This window comes from Prunus avium, chromosome 1 (assembly GCF_965620075.1).
Source record: "Prunus avium chromosome 1, drPruAviu1.hap1.1, whole genome shotgun sequence".
NCBI classification, from domain to species: Eukaryota; Viridiplantae; Streptophyta; class Magnoliopsida; order Rosales; family Rosaceae; genus Prunus; species Prunus avium.
In genome coordinates this window covers 17,886,110-17,906,810 of record NC_142284.1, presented here as the reverse complement: position 1 = coordinate 17,906,810, position 20,701 = coordinate 17,886,110, and the positions used below count along the sequence as shown (strand labels likewise).

Genomic DNA, 20,701 nt, shown 5'->3' with positions numbered 1-20,701 from the left:
TCTCTCTCTTTCTTCCCAGGAACAAACAACAGAGAATCTTGCAGACATTCAAATGATATAGATCCCCACGGATATTTGTTGAATTCATCCATTTTATGAACCAAATGTAAGTAGTCCTCATTTATCTTTACATTTTGGGGTTTACCCATTATCACAGACTCCACAAAATACAGCAGTCCCAATTTGAACGAGTCCTCGCTTCCTCTTTCGGACTTTAGGAATGCATTTTCTAAGTGCTGGCAAGTAATGTGACTCCTGTTGGTAAAATGTGCTTTCATAAATCGCTTATGATCTTCCCCGGCAGACGTTATGTCAGGCTTTGTTCCACATTTCAGACCACTTATCAAACAAAAATCCTTTACACTGAATTGAGCAACGTTGGACCCTATTGCATAACTAAGGCCCATCATGTCCTTCACACCAAGACCTCTAACTCGCCGGAGTGCTAGACCATGCACAATTTGACCACTAAATGCAATTTTATGGAGTCCCAACAGGTGCCCAAAACAGCTCTCTCTAAATCTTTCCATAAGAGAGTCACTGACATGCGCCCCAAAATTACACAGGACTGTTTGCGCCACACACAGATTATTCACCTGCGCAGAATAGACCTCTGACTCCGGGAAACAAAGCTCAAACCCAGAATCCATTTTATACCTGCAAAAGACACCTTTTTCTTAAGAAACAGAACTGATACTTGCTCACAATATTATGACCACATTAACATACAGAAGTGATACCTACTCACAATATTATCTACACATTTTGAAACCTACAAACACTATTTTCAACACATTACATAATTGATACCTACTAACAGAATTTTCAACATATCAAGTTACAAAACTGATACACTATTTTCAACACATTAAGATACATAATTTCAGCTACAAACACTAATTTCAACAAATTCAGATACAGAATTGATACCTACTACAAGATGCATTGCTCCTTATGCATCCCAAATCATCTCATATTCAGAGTTAAGATTCAATTTTCTCTTATGCATTCTACTTCTACTGGTACTTATTATTATTTGTTTTCCAAGCCCCATTAAATCCCTAAAATTATGCCCAACACTCTCACCACTACATGGCCAAAGCAGGATTACAATGAGGAACAGATGAAGATTCCTCGAATTTTACGAAAACACAACAAACAACCAGAATGCAAACTAAAATACGAAGTACAAAACACAACACAAATTACTCAAGCCAATGTAGAATTTTGCAAACACATCCGTACAGAGACAAACTACTCTTACCCAGAAAATCAAACCCCTCAAATCCTCCCTAAAATCCTAAGGCAATTTAAATTAAGTGAATGCAATATAACATGCAAACTTTAATATCAAAGAGAGAGAGGGAATTCGACAGAAATGTACCGATTCAGACGTTCAGATGAGAATTACTCGATCACGAAGGTTCTGCGACAACAGAAGCGCAACTCAAAGATAAACAGTACACGAGTTTCTGTGAGAAGAGATGAGGAATAGAGAACTTGATGTTTGGTAGGTATTTGGGTGTTATGACTAGGGTTAATTCATAACTCCATTGACAAGAAAGGCGCCACTGTCAGGAATAAAAAAGGCGCCATTTTTTCGAACCCGGTGCGACTTGACACCTCTGCTAAGGGGAAACTGTAGCCTATCCTATGCACCGTAAGCTTGCTTTTTCTCTTCAACCGTTCAAATGCATTTCAATGGCTGCGATTGATTCTTATATAATGTTCTCACATAAGCATTCTCACCTGATCCAGATGGGGGAGGATATAGGGGTGTTGGGCTTGCCACATAAATAGCATACTCTAATACTATACAAGGATAGACCTACAGCTAGCCCAAGTGAGTTTTTAATTTATTTCTTATAGTTAATATATATATATATATATTTTTTTTTTTTCTTTTTTCTTTTTAAGGTTTAATCCGATTCAAATTCTAACAGGCCACTCGTAAGGTAAATTTAGCCCATCTTATTTTGAAATCCAGAGTCCATCCCTAATATTATATTAATGGCATGTTTACTAATCCGTAATTGGATTATGAGGAATTGAATTGAGGATGAATTGAATTGAGGAGGAGTTAGATTGAGGAGAATTAGATTCTGGATTCTTATTGAAGTTGTTTACTAAACCATATGGATTGAGGAGAGTTAGATTCTAGATTCATATTAAAGTTGTTTACTAAATCATATGGAATTGGGGTAGGAATGGTGTTAATTACTAAAATGTCCTTGTTGTTGGGTTAAAGTATATGGCAAATTTGGAATTTTTAAAATTGTGTGAGGATATAATGGGTGAAAAAGATGAATTCCTAATGGGTTAGTTCTCCGAGAATTAGAATACCACCTCCTACCTAAGAATTGAATTACTCCAAAATCAGGAATTCAATTCCTAATTTTGTGTGAGCGCCCACTTACTTTTTAATTCCTTGATGTGAAGTAAACACAAGAATCCTCCATAGGTGGAATTAAATTCCTGATGAGACTTCCAATTCCTGATTAGTAAACAAAATATGAGCATCCAATCAAGAACCAATTCCCGATATGGGATACTCTCTAGGAACAAAAACGTTGTGGGATGTACAGTTGGAGTATTGTTTGCTTTGACTGCCAGATGAAATGTTGCATTTTGAACCGCCCTATATGCATATGTAATCCATCAATTAGAGGTTTATATGTTAGAAATACAATATAAATTTCCTAACTGAATGGAAATCAATAAAGAGCCCATTGGGTTATTACTATCTTTTTTCCCGAAATCAAAATTTATTATTAAAGTCGAACACTTACATTGGGTTATTACTATCAGCCCAATATAATCTTTATATTGCATTGTGTTTTTTTTTTCTTATAAAGCATCTTATAAAGCATGTAAGAGATTAACCTATGACCTAGAATGCAAAATAAATGCTCTTAACTACCTTAGCTACAGACCCTTTACAATTTTTTAGAAATATTTTGTGGGTTCAGATTGGCCTTTCTCTTTTTCAACTTGGAAGTTAGAACTTTCCTTTTTGTTTTATTTTTTGGTAGGCTTTTTTATTCTTTTCTCCCTGCCCTCTATCTCTCTCCTCCCGCATATATTATTGCCTTCTTATTATTTAATATCGTCCTTCCCTTGTCTTCAAATCTCATAACCTGTTGATTGATCAAACAGAAATAAAAATTTCTTCCATCACATCTGTCCCACTGCACAGTCGTCAGGCTTCTCAGGTAATTAAGGTTGTATTTCTGTAGATGTGGAGTTTCTTCTTTAGTTTTGCTTTTCACGGAGTTGCAGCTCCAAGTATACCACTGCTTATATTTTTGTTTGCTCCAAGTTTACTAACTAGACACTTAGAGAGTGTCTCAATCAAAGATTTTATGTTAAAAAATCATTATGACATAAACACGTCTGCTTTTTTCCTCTCCTGAAAGAGGAATTTTTGTATGGGAGTTTGAAAGTTCAAGAACTGTTTATAAGCTGGCCTACATTTTAATATTTGACAAACATGGATCTCCTCTTGATGCAAACGACTTTCCTTTTTTTTTTTTTTTCATGTTCTTCCCATTACAAACTAAAAGTGAGAGTCGATTTTTCTTTTGGGTTAATTAATTTTTTTCATGCAACAATATTAGGGTAGAAATTGAACAAAGGACCATGTGTATAGGGTTGGAGAAATTATTGTATGGTACTGGAGTACAGCTACGTGATATAACTTGTACACTTGTTATAATATGGATGTGGACGATAGAGTTTTTGTTTCCACCTTTTAGGGAATGATATCAATAATATCCACTTATATTATAACATATGGATTATACCACATGACCATACTACCGTACTACACTATAATTACTTTTATGATTGAATGTAGCACTAGGTCTAGATTTATTTCCCAATTTTGTTATAACTTATGTCTGTATTATACCTTCCTCAGGATGACGTCCACAAACTGCAAGAATTCCATTTACATCCCTGAAGAAATCTTGATCGGCATCCTACTAAGATTACCAGTAAAATCCCTTGTTCGGTTTATGTGTGTTTGCAAGTCATGGAGCAATTTGATTGAAAGCTCGAGTTTTATAGGCAGACATCTTAATAGGAATGTTAAAAACCATGGCCTTACTTTTCTAGTTGGTCTCCAGTGCACTGAAGTCAAACCCAAAATTCGCCATTCCATTTTCTCTAATGAAACATTTAAGGCAACATGCTTGGGCATGGGAGGTTTAGGGCTATATGGTTCAAGTAATGGTTTAGTTTGTCTGTCATGTAGAAGTCTGGATTTGAATTGTCCTGTAACCATATGTAACCCATCAATCATGAAATTTGTCCGCCTTCCAGTCACCAACGTTTCTTGCCCTCCCGATTACAAGTATCGTTGTGCTCTTACATTTGGGTTCAACTCCAGGCTCAACGACTACAAGGTAGTAAGGTTGGTAACGTTTATTTGGGGGAAGAAATGCAATGAAGTGGAGGTTTACAGTTTAAGTACAAACTCTTGGAAGAGCATTGGTGTAATTCCTCCTCGGATAAATTCCATGGGTTGGCATTCTGGACATGCAGTTTCTAATGGGATAGCATACTGGATTATGGGAGAGGAAGAGGATGATAGCTTTCATCTCGTGTCGTTTGATACTGGCAGTGAGGTATTTGAACAAGTGTTGCTGCCAGAGGCTATTGTGGAGGGACTTGGAAGCGTTGAGGGAGAAATTCAGGCGTACAAGGAATCGGTTTGCTTATTGCAATGCGATAGAAGTGAGCCAGAGCTCCACGTAGGCATATGGGTGCTCCAGGAGAAGTGTTTAAATAAGATGCACACTGTTGTTATTCCTGGAATGTGGCCTATGCCATTGGGCTTTACAACGAATGATGAACTCCTCGTGAACTATGTTGGAAAGAAAGGTGAAATTTATCTGGCTATTTACAATCTTCAAACCAAGCAGATCAATGAAACCAGAGTTAGGTTGCCCAAGCATTGTTTTCTTGACTCTGATGCTGTGGATACTTATGTTGAAAGTTTACTCTTACTCAAGGGTTGGACCACCCAAACTCGGAAGAATATCCTGTCTCTCTTATGTCCTTTATGCTGTGGAAAGTAATATGGAAAGTCTACTATCACCTTTTTTTTTTTTTTTTTTTTGGAGTTTGATTTGAGAAATGTTTTAATTTTATTACAGATGTGCACTCTTAATCATATGCTCCTTACGTGCTTTGTTTTTCCTTTTTCTTTCTTGGTATGCTTGTCATACCCCTCTATCTTTCTTCACTTTGTTCAGAAAAAAACATTGAAAAGTTAAGAACCGCCCCCTATTTAGAGAAGGATTATTGTCGCCTCGAGAGTTTTGAGAAAAAATTCTTACTGCCCAACCTTTCTGTGTTCTAACAGCATAAGCAGCGATTTTTGCTCGATTGCGAATACCTAGGCTTCTTCTTACTGATATTTATGCCTTCTTCCAAGTTCCAAGTTTTTACTTCTCCGCATGGAGAAACCATGGGAGCCAGTTTTGCATCTTTCTTAGGCAGGAGAAATCTCATCAATTGCTCTTAGTTTCATTGGCGAACATCTTAATAGGAATCTTAATTAAAACTCATGTTCATACTTATCTAGTTGCCCTCCACTGCATTAGAGGCACAAGAAACATTGGCCACACTCTTCTCTCCAACGAAACATTTGAGGTCCGCTTTACTATATTATTCACCATCGGAGACTAAAACCTTGTGGGAATAAGGTTCAAGCAATTGCTTGCTTTGTCTGTCATATGTAAAATTGCATTTGAACAGCCCTATATGCATATACAACCCATCACTTAGGAAATGTGTGACCCTTCCAATGACCAACATTTCGTGCCTGCCCTTATCCAGACATGGCATTACTCTTGCATTTGGGTTCCACCCGGGGGTTGATAACTACAAGGTGGCAAGGCTGGTGTCATTCGGTAAGGATAAGCATGTCTCTGAAGTGGAGGTTTGTAGCACAAGATCTTGGAAGAGGGTTGATGTCATTCCTCCTTCTATAAAGAGCATGAAGTGGGATTGTGGATGTGGAATTTGTAATGGATTAGCATATTGGACTATGGAAAACCAAAGGGATTATCGTGTGTCGTTTGACGCTGGCAACAAGATATTTCAAGCATTGCCGCCACCGAAGTGTATTGCCGGTGGAATTGAAGCTGTTGAGGAGTACACGGAATCAATTGCTTGTTGCTACTTAATAAGGACGGGCAAGAGGAGCATATTAACATATATGGGTTGTCCAAGAGAAGTCTTTTGAAAAGATAAAGAAGGTTGTTGCTCCAGGAACGAGTCTTACTATTACCCCCATTGGGCTTTAGAATGAGAAATGTAACTCCTTCTAGAGCTTCATGAAAAAAACAGTGAAGATGCCCATTATGTGGCTACTTGCTTTGAAATTTTAGTCTTACTCATGGATTAGAAACGAAGAACTTAGAATTTAGAATTTAGCTTGTTTTTATTTTGGGAGTATTGCATTTGAGAAATGTTTTAATGTTTAAGTTTATTTTATGGCAAATGCACTCTAAATGATATGCTCCATCTGGGACTTCTTTTTCTTCTTTTTATCACCCTTCTCTTCCCTTTGGTCTTCGCATAGCTTAGCTTGATAGCTAATTATATATGCATTGTATGTGTTGTTGCATACAATTTTGTCAAAGTTTATGTACTTCATGTGTTGTTTGTGCTCACTTATACAAATAGCTTTTGCTAAAATCAAAATTGATGTTGAATTAAGTATGCATCAATATTGACTTGCTCATTGCAGTGAAGTAAAACGTATTATACCAATGACTTTTATAGTAATTAGTAATTGAAAGAGAGAAATAAAAAGCCTATTCTCAAGAAAGAATCAAAAGATTGAGGGCATTTACCACCCTTTTTTTTTTTTTAAATGACATTTTGATTCTACAACTCACCCATTTCCAATTTATTAGCTGCAAGGTTTTGACCTATGCTAGTTATGCAAATATCATCAAATACAGATCTCACACACTCAGGAACCTCCTGCGGTTTTAACAATGCACGCTGATGAAGCCTTTCCAAACCAGACGCTGCCTCACCTTAAGAGAAGAGCAGAATTATATATTTCAGAAAACACAAAAGACAATGCCTAACTAGTTGCTGCTAATATACACACACAGATTATACCTTGCAAGCACTCAAAAAATTGCCTCTTTTTGCATGCTCATTCTCAGGTAGGTAGTACCCATAAGCATAAGTCCATTTCAGCACTCTCCTACACTCTCAACAATCCACGAAAATGGAAGACAGAGGCAAAACAAAATTTGTCAGCATTTCATGGCAAAACAAAATTTGTCAGCATTCCATGGCAAAGCAAATCTAATCTGATCTTATAGCTACACTGTGCACTATAATTCCTTTCATATATTTAAAAGAAAATATATCTTTATATATCTAACAAAAATGATGGTAGTTCAACACCTGCCAGGTATCAGCTATGAACTTGAGCTGAGACTCAGGTCCTCGCTGTATGTCTCTAAGCTTCTCCATCTGAGGAAAAAATAGCCAGGATATCAATAAAGTTAATACAGAGTACTTCATACAATTCCATGATAGCTAGGGAAGTAACACCTCTAAATTCAGGCTATCAGTTCACATGAAGGGTTTCCGTAAAACACAACTACATCTCTAAATTCTGAAATCTAAAGGTCCAAAGTGAAAACACAGAAAACCTCATGTTTGTGTTGTTAACCTTAAACTAAACTTAATTTGTAGCATTGGATCTATGAATAAAATAAGTAGAACGTTCCATACACCATAACATTCCAAATCTGCAAAAAGTTTTAAATATGGTTCTAGTTCCACAATACAGTAGAAAGATGAGTACTAAGATTATTTATGTTTTGAACACATTTGTTACCATCTACTCCATTGAAGAATAAGATAGCTAACACATGAACCCATGTCTGTATGTATGTGCGCACGTAGAAATTTTTTTCTGCAAGTACAGATACTTACATTAACAGTTCACATTTGATGCCAATCCGCAAGAACTTTTTGCCTCGACTGCCAAGGAAGACCAAAAATATTTTAGTGAATAATTAAACGAGAATAGGTCATTTGTATAGGTCCATCGAGAGCAACATTAAGGCTTAGACAATTAAATCCATAAAACAGAAGAACAATGCACAGACAAATACTACAAATTCAGGAGGCTTCCACACTTTTATGTAGTTGACCCAAAAAAAGATACATAGCCAGGGTACTATAACATTAAGAAAAGAAATGAATGAATTCAAAGCATAGCAGAACAAAAAGAGGAAAATTTGAAAAGAGAATTGTGAATACCAACTGATTTCTTGCCCAACATTCATAATAATGAGTGTATCTCTCCATAGAATGCTTGGCCATTTCTCTTCTTCACTCAGTTTCATCATACAACAAACCCATTACAAACTCTTATAAATAGAAGAAAAAGAAAACTATGCTTCCAAAAGGCAAAGAAGAAGAACAAATTCTCAGAATGAGCAAAAAGAAACTGCAAAATCCTGACAACTCCCTTTTTATTGGCTGCTTCATAACGGTTACAAGCATAGAAACCACCTGTCCTCTCACCATGATCTGACCATGCACCAAGGCATAGCCTGCAAGATACATATAATTCATTTAGAACCAGATATAACTTAACAATAAAAGAGCATAAGCAATAGAAAAGTTTCCTCAAACAATATTTCTATTCTCAATGTGAATGATACAATGCTATTATTCATTAATCAGATATGTTTTCAAAAAACTATCAATTTCCATGAAAGGAAAAAAAAGCAAGCAGAAAGCATACCAGCAAAATTCAAATTTTCAAGGTGGTGTGCACGTCATGGACCCCTGGGTTTTTTCAATAGGTCGCTTACACTTTGGACATGGCTTGGAATTGGCTACTATCCTGAGTGTCGTCAACGAAAGTTACCACAGAACAACAGAAGACGATATATGAAATACCATCGCTAATAGATGCTCTAATGTAGCCTAGCACAAGAGGAACAAAAGAATTATATCTGGAAAATCATAAAGCATGGCAATGGAAAGAAAGATAAAACATCTAGCAACAGATCATGGCAAGAAACAGATTATCATGGGATTAAAATACTATGGGTGTTCAGAAAATGTGGAAAGAATGGCGAAAAAATAGTTGTAAAAAATAGTTTGTTTATACAAAATGATTGGTGTTACATTTTGCAGAGAGGGGAAGGGGGATCAAGGGAAATTCTCTACAACTAAAGACCTAAAGACAGAACGTTAAAGAGACTTGCAATTCCAAGGTCACATTCTTCATATTCAAAACAAGAGCTTAAGATGCAAGTTTCTTGTATCTGAGTCAGAAACTAGGTAAGATACAACCCATTTACTTTGGCAATAAAAAGAAATAAAGTAGGAAATTTTGACAGAAATTAAAGAATTGTATTATAATCTGTTGGTGTAAAAAATGTTGTACATAGAAAATGAATACCGATCAGCCAGTTAGTCACTTGACTGTTCACCAACTCCAAAAAATCAGAATTTACAAAACTAACTACATGTGTACATAAGTGGGAAGAATAGGACTATGAATGAGACGAGCACCGTAGACACAAGGTGCTGCAACAGGAAAGCAAGGGCGACGGAGGATCACAGGCACGGGCTGCCAATAACGCTGAGGAGAAGGAAAATAAGAAACAGTGAATTTAAAGAACAAATGTTGGCTGAAAATTCTCATGCGACAATCATGAATGGCCACGGATTTAAGAAATCTTCTCCATCATTGAACCACAACCTTTCTCGAACGAAATATATACAAAAGGAATGGCTAAAAGAAATGGCACAATTTTATACGCCTGTGGAATATTTCTAAAGCCATTGATTTAAGCAATACACACTAGTTTTTACATTTTTCTTCCAAAGCCTACAGTTTTAAGATTTCACCTATATGCACAAGAATTTATCTCACAAAAACTCTTCGGCCTGTAACAATCTGGGATAGATAACCAACGTTATTTGTTTCAAGGACTTCACAGATGACCTGAGGAAAGCATGTCTCTCCATCACTACAAAATATATCTAGGAGAAAGAATGGCGTTTACCTGTTGTTAAAAGCTCTTTGAAAAATCCTCCTAACGCCCTAACACAGGTCTTTCGCCGCATATTTGTAGAACACAAAGTTCCAAGTGCAAGGCCATCTCCATTATTTGTAGCAATAAACAACAGATACTCTGCACTTCTATTTGAATCACATTTGATCTTTAATCCCCACACAGCTCTGTAGCAATGGTAATTGCTTGATCCTAAATCAGAGATAACATATCAACCTCAAAAAAGAAAGTCACCTCGACACTTAATTGTAAGTATTTTGAAGACCAGAAACTTTTTGCATAATGAAACAAATCAAAGCCACACCTTGGGACATCTCAAGATCTTTCAAGATTAGCCAAAAAAAACAACTAATTAAAGAATAAAAATTGTCATGTTCCCTGTAAGCCATGTAAGATTTCAGGCATTGGAAGCTCAGGAAAATGGTCAAGATCAACAAACCCCACCTCCTCTGCCCTTCTAGCAGCACCCTCAGCTTGTAAACAGAGGAACTTCAGGAGAATAAAAGTAATTCTGTTGATCTGAAGGACAATAGTGTCGGATAAGTATTACTGAGATACATTATTTTCAGTTGATTGAGTTTTAATAGCCAGCGCAGTTGTGGTAGAAAAGGCAGAGAATTTTGGTTTTGACACACAACTGAATGGTGAAAGAGCAAACCATCCGCTTCTACTGTCGACAAATGATGGTTTCTTGCAGCCATTGAATTCCTCTTTAAGGATAGGAGGACATACAAGAGGAGCATTAAGACTCGAAGATTCTCCAAGGTGTTGAGTTCCCCGTCTGATAAAGGCCAAAAGATGGATACTTTTCTCTCTCAGCTGGGAGTCCATTTCTTTCATGGCCTTAACCCATGAATTCCAATGTTTTGCTGGCACGCACCTCAGAATGAGAGTGTGCTCAGTTTCTTTAAAGATCAGTAAGAGAAGTTTCTCTGCTGAGCCTGAGGTCTTTTCTTGTCATGACCATCAGATGGGAAGACTGGAGCACTCAGATAGTAAGAAATCATATAGGCTTTCTCTGAAAAGAAGTGAGGTATTACGTTCTCCACAACATCAGAACAAGCAGAACTGTCTCGTAAAGACTGAACCATATCTGTGATGACTGCCAAACCAAGTCCCCAAATTTGCTGAGGCTTCTCAATTTTTTTCAGTTGAGTTGGGATTTCTCTTATTAATACAAACGTAAGAAGACCTACCGTCCAAGTAGCAAACAAGAGTGTCAGAGACGAGAGAAATCCATAATTAATAAGCATTTCCGCACCATGCCTCACACAGGCAACAGTAAAAAAGAACTTCATTATAATGGGCACAGATTCAAGAGAGTTCTTATCTTGAAGCTTCAGAATAACATGCCGAAGCTGGAGGTGATTTTGTATAATGAGGAACCAAGTGTTGGGACTTAAGAATTTCTCAGGATCAAGTCCATTGTATTTACGGAGAGGGTGCCATGCTCAGCAGTAGCAATACAGTTACAGAGAATAGGTAGTAGACCAAGACTCACATTAGATATTTTAGCCAGGTCTCAACAGATATCATATCTCTTGCCCCAACCAAATGTGACTTATGACAACTAAACTCCACTGCCGAGAGAAGCAACATAAGCAAGAGCTGCCAGAACCTGATGTTTTTAGTACAAGAATGCAAACAGACAAAGACAGGCTTTTATGTGCATACATCATAAGATAGAGAAGCAACTCTGCTTAGATCATGTGATTTCTTCCAACGCAATATTGGGGCCTTCACTATATGTTAAAACCTCAACAACTCAGTTTTTTGTATCATATTCTTGATTAGATGGAATGCAATGACTTCGTCACACTCATTAGAAAATTATTACAGGAGTATTTCAAAATAAAATCAGTATTCTTCAGGTAAAATTAAATGCTTATACCATTCATACCCCAGTTTTGACGATAGGAAACTTGATATATCATGAGAGTTGCACCTCTTGCTCTAGGTCCTAGTGTTTTTGCTTCATTCTTCAGCACCCCAATTAGACATGGCAAGGTGCAGCACAGTGTTCATCAACTGAATCACTAATAGTGCTTAACTTTCAAAAATTTTGAAATGAGAAATCAGATATTCGAAATATTAGACATCAACAATCTTTTTAAACTAACATTAGCTTTAAAGTATTTTAAACCATAAAAAACAGCTATAGATATCAAATTTCTGACTCTGAGAACGCAACTGAAAGCAATTACAAAGTCTAAGAGACAACTCACATCATCCGTGTACGCAATCAAGACACTTCTTAATGCTCTTAGTGCAGAAAGCTTTGAACTTGTAAGCAACGCCATTGAGTTTGCAGCCTTCATGTTATTCAACACATTTAAGATCAAACAAGTATGCATCTTTTCCGGTTATAAAAAGTTCAGCATCAACTTTATGTTGGTAAATCTTAAAAACATTTGATTCTATAAGGAGCTGAGAGAGTTCTTTGAATGGTCCAGCACTGACTTCACTGCCTTCAAGCTCTCCTTCTAGATGATAACAAAGATCACTGAGTATCAAATAGTTTGACACCTTCCCTGCACTGGAAAAAGATAATATATTCTTCATATGCAGCCAAATGCATAATATGTGTCATTTATTGCTTCCATTTCAACATACTCTTATGAGAATAAAGATACACATGTTATTAAAAGAGTATTATGTGAAACAGAACATACGACAGATCAGAACCCTATGCAAAATCCACACAAACTTTGGCAACAAAAAGAAATAAAGTAGGAAATTTTGGCACAAATTAAAGAATTGTATTATAATCTTTTGGTGTAAAAAATGTGGTACATACAAAATGAATACGGATCAGCCAGCTAGTCACTTGACTGTTCACCAACTCCAAAAAATCAGAATTTACAAAACTAACTACATGTGTACATAAGTGGGAAGGATAGGACTATGAATGAGACGAGCACCATAGACATGAGGTGCTGCAACAGGAAAGCAAGGGCGACGGAGGATCACAGGAGCGGGCTGCCAATATCGCACGATTGTTGGGCTAATTCCATACAAGCAGCCTTGAGACATCCCTGCCACAGACCTAAATGTTGCGTTCATCTTGGAGAACACAGCAGCAGTCAACAAACTATCCGAACCAGCTTGATGAGCTTCACCAGAGCGCTCCACATCAAGAAGCTTGGCCACCCTTGCCAATCCAATTTCACCGCCAAAGAATCCTTTGCAATAGCGAGCCATAAACTTGATGTCATAAATGATGCCAAAAACTACACCAAGAGCCTTAGCAAACATCACCACTGAATCGGGCAGAGGCTTTTGGGTCAAGAGCTTGAGCAAATAGGCCAGGTCATAAAGACCATGAAAGGAGACCCATGTCAAATCATGCAACCCTCTGTGGATTCTAAGGACACGCAGAAACCCGAACACAAACTCCGCAACAGAAATCCCAAATTGCCCAAGTCTCGCAAAATCTAGACCATTCCTTTTGAGTAAAGAAATGGAAGCGACAACATGAGGGTCAGATTTCTCATTGAACCCAGACAAGTGGAATTCCCAAGTTCCCCCAATGTTGCCATGGGCGTCGGAAAGAGTGAATCCCAACTGGAGCAATTTCAGGGATTCAACATTGAATTTTACATCTTCGTAACGTTGATCTTCTAGTGCGTCTCGGGGAGTGTCTCGTAGAAAGCCTGGAAATTCGGTATCAAAAGAGATGACGGGGAAGCGGTGCAGGCAGTGATGGAATTGAGACAATTCTTGATGGAAGTTGTGGGCCCAAACTCCTCTGATCTTCATGACTAGCAGTGTGAGAACAAAGAGCAGAGAGCATAGAGAGCAGAGAGTAGAGAGCAGAAAGCCAGCAGAGAGTAGAGAGCAGAAAGCAGAGAACAACAGAGAGAGACAGAGAGAGAGAGAGAGAGAGATGGGTTTGAAATTGAAAATGAAATTGAAGGGAAGAGAAGATGTTTATAGGATTTCATTCCTAAAGCTATCAGGATATCATTCCTAAAGCTATTAGGATTTCATTCCTAAAGTTATTAGGAAACCCGACTCCGCTTTAACGCGGTTTAACTTACCGTTGCAAATGCTAACCCTAAGCTGGTTTCAAAAGAAGCATTAATTTACTAAAATACCCCTAATGTGAATTTTACCTAGAAAATAAAAGTAAGAAAAAGAATAACCTGTAATTAATTTGGTTGTCGCAGGTTTCTGTCGCTAGGAACGAAGTCAGCCAGCGTGAGCTCGTCTCCTCCATCAGCTTCTTCATCTTCATGCCTCCTCCCACCATTCTCTCTCTCTCTCTCTCTCTCTCTCTCTTTTCTTGGACAAAACGACTTCACTTTGACAAGCAAATTACTTTTCGTTTCCAATTCTTTGGGCCTTCTTTTTTTGTTTGGGTCCAATTCTATGGGCATTTTTTTTGGGCATTATTTCCAACAAATTTTTTTCATAATTTTCGTTCATTATATTTAATTTATCGGGAACAAATCAATCGGAGAATTTAATTTTATAGCCATATTGAAACACGAGTTTAAAATCAAGTTTTCAATATTCTATAGTTCATTATTCTTTGTTAATTTACGGTGATAAAATAACCTAGATTTAACATTTAATTGATTCATTATTTATTGGTTTATTATTTTGTTAAGTTTCACTAATTTTTTATTTATTTATAGTGTGTTTGTATTACAAATGGTACCTGAGCTTCCGTTAAATTGCTTAGGTAGCGTGACATGTGGATTATGTATATATATATATATATATTATAGAAGTTTTTAAATTGAAAAAATCATTTCTAAAAATTGTATATAAAAAATTAGGTGTGGAATTTGGGTGCATGAAAGTTCAACTTAAGAGCACCTCTCCACCCCAAAGGACAAGGGCAAGGCAAAGGCAAGGCAAGGTTTGTCATTATTCACCTGAATAGTGGCAGCCTTGCCTTTTTTGGTTTCATCCCAAACGGCAAGGGCAAGGGCAAACATTATTCACTTTAATTTATGTTCTAATTTTTATACTTAAACCATTAATTTTGATAATCTTTTTAGATAATATTTTTGGTTGCCACATGTCATTATTTATTATAAAATTCTCACCCAAATTTTCAAATAACATTTTCGGATAAAATTTTCGAATTAAATTTTCGGATAAGATTTTCAGTTGCCACGTGTCCATCAAATTTCAAATAAGATTTTCGAATGAGATTCTCGGTTGCCATGTGTCTCATTTCAAATATGATTTTCAGATATTTATTAAAAAATTCAAATCTCAAATTTCAAATAAGATTTTCACCCCCTAAAATTGTGTCATGTGTCCCATGTCAGATAAGATTTTCTGATCTTTATTAAAAAATTATAATCTCATATTTCAGATAAAATTTTCACCTTCTAAAATTGTGCCACTTGAAATCTCTATCTTCTAAATTCCTCTATAAAACTACACCCTCAACGCATACCTCTCACACCATATCTTCTCTATTCTTTCATTTTTCAAATTTTACAAAACACATTCTACTCTCAATGTCTAACCTGAGGAGTGTGTTGGAGAGGCAAGAGCGAGAAAAGGAAGAAATCAGGCGCATACGTGCTGACGAAGATCGTGAGTTGGATGAAGAGGATGAAGAAATGGTTGTAGCGGTGTGTATGCTCAATGAATCAAGGCAACATCACCGTTGTTGTGCCCCGAACATGGACAGACATAGGCACTCTCGGGGTAAGAATCCCTTGGAAGATTACTTTATCCCAAATTCGTTATATCACGTTTCTCATTTTCGAGAGAGATATAGAATACAACCTCATTTGTTCCAAAAAAATCATGCATGATATTTGCAATTATGACACATACTTTGTTCAGAAGTATGATGCTATTGGTCTTTTAAGTCTTCTTCCGGAGCAAAAACTTATAGCTGCTTTGCGGATGCTTGCGTATAGGGCATCTGCAGAACAGGTGGATGAGATTGCTAGGATGGAGTAATCAACTATCTTAGAGTGCTTGGTCAGATTCTGTGACGCAATCGAAAATCTCTACACGACCTACGGCTAAAGACCTCCGAAGGCTTGTACAAAAAGCCGAGGCTCGAGGTTTCCCAAGCATGATTGGAAGCATTGACTGCATGCACTAGTAGTGGAAGAATTTCCCAACTACTTGGCAAGGAGATTATGGGAATAGAAAGGGCCAAAAAAGTTATATTTTGGAGGTCGTAGCTTCATTTGACACTTGGGTTTGGCATGCCCTATTCGGAGTTGCCGGATCTCAGAATGACCTCAATATGCTTGGTCAATCCCCAATATTCAACGATGTCTTGAGAGGTCATTCCCCCCACATCACATACCGAATCAACAATACCGTATACTTGGGTGCGTACTACCTCGTCGACGGAATTTATCCGAGGTGGACGACATTCGTGAAAACAATTCCAAATCCCCAATCCAAGAAGGAAAAAAGCTTTGCTTCCTTTCAAGAAGGTTATAGGAAAGACGTGGAAAGGTGTTTCGGTATCTTGCAAGCTCGTTGGGCAATTATTTGGGGTGCTGCTTGGATGCTTGATGAGGAGGAGTTGCGAAGCATTATGATGACTTGCATCATCCTCCATAACATGATTATGGAGGATGAGTATGATTATGATGCTCCAAAGGTGTTCGAACCCGATCACATGAACATGACATTGACAAGAATTTATGAAAGGCCAATAGGAGCAAATGGATAACCAAAGGAGCACGAACCGTTAATTCGAGATGGTCGATACAACAACCCCAAGATTGACCGTTATCAGGAAATTCAATCTTCCTATGTTCACGAGAGACGTCAAGTTGATTTGATTGAGCACTTATGAGAGATGAAAGGCAATCACAGTGGATGAAGTCAAGTTTAATGCTTTGTTTTTAATTATGCTTTGTTTTGTGTGTAGTTTGTAATGAATTAAGGTTTGTTTTTAATTATGCGATGTTTTGATGTATGAAATGTTTTTAATAAATAGCTATATTATTTAATGCTTTCTTTATTGAATAAAAGTGAAACAATACAACAAATTAATACATATGGCAACTCTTTCAATACAACCTAACGGTTTTGATCATTTAACCAATCCGTGTTGCTAGGTCCATCGTCATGGAAAAGCTTTCTTCTCATAACATCCCTTCGTTTGAGCTTCCAATAGGACTTTGTTTCAGGAGACATATGGCCTGTATTTATGGCCATGATTTTCATCTCTCTATCCTCCATGTCTTGCTCTTATGCCTGCTGCCTTTGAATTGCAAATGCTTCATGTCGTGCCTTGTCCGCTTCTTCTCTTTTCAAGTCTCTCTCAATTCTCAATGTGCCGTTCCTAGCAATTTGCTCCAAAAATTGTGCACATTCATTCGAAGTGCTCCCTCTCTTGGCCTTTGCCGCCTTTCTCCCAATAGGTCTCGGCTCACGTTCGATTAGTGAGTCTTGATCCATTGGGGAGTCCAATGGCGAATCGATTGCCGGTGAATCGTGGAGCGGCATCTCAGTCAACACAACCGTCGGACTAGTAGAAATAATTTTGAATCTTTGACAATTCTTCACAACTTCCCAACATTGGTGATTTATGAAACTTTTTTTGCCTTAGCTCATGGCACCGAACTACATTTGTGCTTGCATAATCTATTAACAAAAAATAATTGGAAATGCAAGAAAAAAAAAATTGAATATGCAAGAACATATAAACAAATTGGAAATGCAAGAATTTTTTTTTTGAATATGCAAGAAAAAAAAAAGTTACATTAAATTGAATAAAACGGCATTTATAAATATTTTACCTCGTCGGCAAGATTTTGAACGCTTCGAATGTTGTCCCTCGCTTTTGCCAACACATCTCTCCATTTCCCTAACTCTTTATTCAAAAATTTCCACCTACTAGCCAAGGCCATTTCGGTCCGAGGCGAACTCGATCTTTCACAAAATTCTCCATGATTTTTTCTCCACATATGAGAGAACTTCATCTCATTGCCCATGATCGGGCAATGGCCAACTTTCACCCAACACTCACACAACACAATATCTTCTTGAGTTGTCCACGCGCCTCTAGCTTCGATGGAAGAGGCCATTTGTTTTTTGATACAAATGGAAAGTAGTAGAAAAATATGAGTGGAAAGTAAAAAATATTGGAAGGTGAAGAGTTTGTATGAAGATTTGGTGTGGAAAGTGAATAAAATTGTTAGGTATTTATAGGGGAAAAAATCTAGAATTTTTTGGTTTTTTTTTTTAAAAAACAAATCAAATTTTTTTGCAATTGTTTTAGCCAAAAAAATCACAGCCGTCGGATTTCTGGAAAAAAAATTCAATCAAAGCGTCCAGGAAGAGCCACGTGGCTTCTCCCCGTTAGTGGCTGTCAGCACTGGCATTAGCAGTTCCCATGGGCTTGCCTAGGCTGGTGGGTCCCATGCCTTGCCCAGGCTGGACTTCGTGCGCTAGAGTTGGATATGGGCCTCTGGCTGCCTTTTGCTTGGTTAGGGCCCCTGCACTTGAGGTGCCCTAAGAACAAGCCCAAAAAAGGTGTGTAGAGCTCCATTTAAATCTCCAATTTAATACAATTATTATAAATGAATAAAATTTAAATAAATAATAAATAATAAATAAATAAATAAAGGGTGTCCCCATAGGTTGTAGACATGCACAATTATGTATGTGATATGAAAAATAGTTTCACATATGTGAAAACATTCTTATTTTTATGATCTTCTGCAATGCTAACATGAAACAAAAGTTGGAGCGTCTTAGAACTTCTTGGCGTGAGTTTTTATTTTTTCTAAGGTATTAAAGGGAAAAAAGAATGGGAATCGGATACACCCCCCCCCCCCCCTTTTTTTTTTTTTTTCTGATTTTGAGGGGATGTGATTACGGACTTTGAGGTGGGGTCCACATATTTTTTTCATTCCTAATTGCAAGTAAACGTCAGGGAAGTCATAAACGAAAATCATTCCCTTTCCTCCCATATCCAATACTGATACATAAACGTGCCCAAAGTGTTAGGAGCGGTGTCATTCATTTCAGACAAGCAATTCTTCTTTATTTTTGTCCTCTGATTTTGGATTAACATTGACATAAACCCTCCAACAATTACGGACCACATGATGAACTTGTTATTTTGCATAATGCTAGTGACCACTAAAAACCCATTAATTTTCGAAGCTAACAAAATCCTTAATGACACACGCACGCACACACTCTCTCTCAAAAGAGCAAGACTGGATTGATTACATTAGTAGCTAATTATGTGATAAGCCTTTGACCAGTCAGTATATATGCTTAATCTATAAGGTTTCAACTTCCACTGTAATTATGTGATAAAGTCTTTTCATGATTACCAATAGTAGACTAGCAGTGGCAATCTGTAAGTGAAATTCGAACGCACTGAGAAGAGAGCAAAGAGGGAGCACAAAGAAACAAAGAAGATAGTAGAAAGTTGAGAGATGAGAGGTGAGAGTGAGCGAGAGCAAGAGCAAAGACGGAGAACAAGCGAGAAAGAGAGCGAGAGAAAGGTGTGATCTTGAATATTTGAAGCTATTAGAAGAAGAGATAAGGATTTAAGCGTTTCCTAAAGCTATTAGGAAATAGGGCTTTGAAATATTACCATTGCAAGAGCCTCACCGCTTCAACGCGGTTTCAATTACTTTTACACTCGTCAAAACCAAATAAATAAATAAATCAATCAATCAATCAAATCGTATGTAAATTGACTAAACTATCCCTCACCAGAAGTTTAAGCAGAAAAGAAAAGGAAAAATTATGAGCAAAAAAAGAAACAAAAAAAAAAAACTTGTAATAAATTTGCAAATGAATTCTATTTTCATCCCCTGATTTTCATGAGTACCAATAGCAGTAGCAATAGCAGTGTGTAAGTGAAATTCGAACACACAGAGAAGGGAGCACAGAGAAACAGTGAACGCTCGTCTTCCAAATCAAAAGAAAAATGGGCTTGTTGGGATAGTTGGGTTGCTCAAGAGAGCAGAAAGCAGAGAGATGAGAGGTGAGAGCAAGGGCATGAGAGAGAGAAAGTTGTGATATTGAATATTTGAAGCTATTAGGAGAGAAGAGAAGCATTTAGGTGTTTCCTAAAGCTATTAGGAAATAGGGTTTTGAAATATGACTGTTGCAAGAGCCTCATGGCTTAAACGCGCTCACAGTTGCTTTTTCACGCATCAAAACCAAATTGTATTTAAATTGACCAAACTACCCCTCACCTATATTTTAAGCAAGAAAAAGAAAAATTATGAGCAAAAAAAGAAAGAGAAAAAGAACCTGTAATTAATTTGCAAATTAATTTTGCTGCTCATCCTCTGATTTTCATGACTACCAATAGCAGTAGCAGTGTGTAAGTGAAATTTGAATGCATAGAGAAGAGAGCAAAGAGGTAGCATAGAGAAACAGTGAACGCTCATCTTCCAAATCAAAAGAAAAATGGGCTCGTTGGGATAGTTGGGTTGCTCAAGAGAGCGGAAAGCAGAGAGATGAGAGGTGAGAGAGAGAGAGAGAGAGAGAGAGAGAGAGAGAGAGAGAGTTGTGATATTGAATATTTGAAGCTATTAGGAGAGAAGAGAAGCATTTAGGCGTTTCCTATAGCTATTAGGAAATAGGGTTTTGAAATATGACCGTTGCAAGAGCCTCACGGCTTAAACGTGGTCGCAGTTTCATTTTCA

The 20,701-nt window shown here is 37.2% G+C and overlaps 2 protein-coding genes and 1 pseudogene across 2 annotated transcripts; 2 read left to right on the top strand and 1 right to left on the bottom strand.

The window, feature by feature from the left end:
- Positions 1-3,920: 3,920 nt before the first annotated feature.
- LOC110748547 (F-box protein CPR1-like) lies at positions 3,921-5,081 on the top strand. Its single transcript, XM_021948514.2, has one exon. The coding sequence runs from the start codon at positions 3,921-3,923 to the stop codon at positions 5,079-5,081; it is 1,161 nt and encodes a 386-aa protein (XP_021804206.2).
- Positions 5,082-5,812: 731 nt separating this feature from the next.
- Positions 5,813-6,253, top strand: LOC148297471 (uncharacterized). Its single transcript, XM_088247145.1, has one exon. The coding sequence runs from the start codon at positions 5,813-5,815 to the stop codon at positions 6,251-6,253; it is 441 nt and encodes a 146-aa protein (XP_088103271.1).
- A 6,575-nt stretch (positions 6,254-12,828) lies between these two features.
- On the bottom strand, positions 12,829-14,048 carry LOC110773606 (putative CCR4-associated factor 1 homolog 8 pseudogene; annotated as a pseudogene).
- Positions 14,049-20,701: the final 6,653 nt, after the last annotated feature.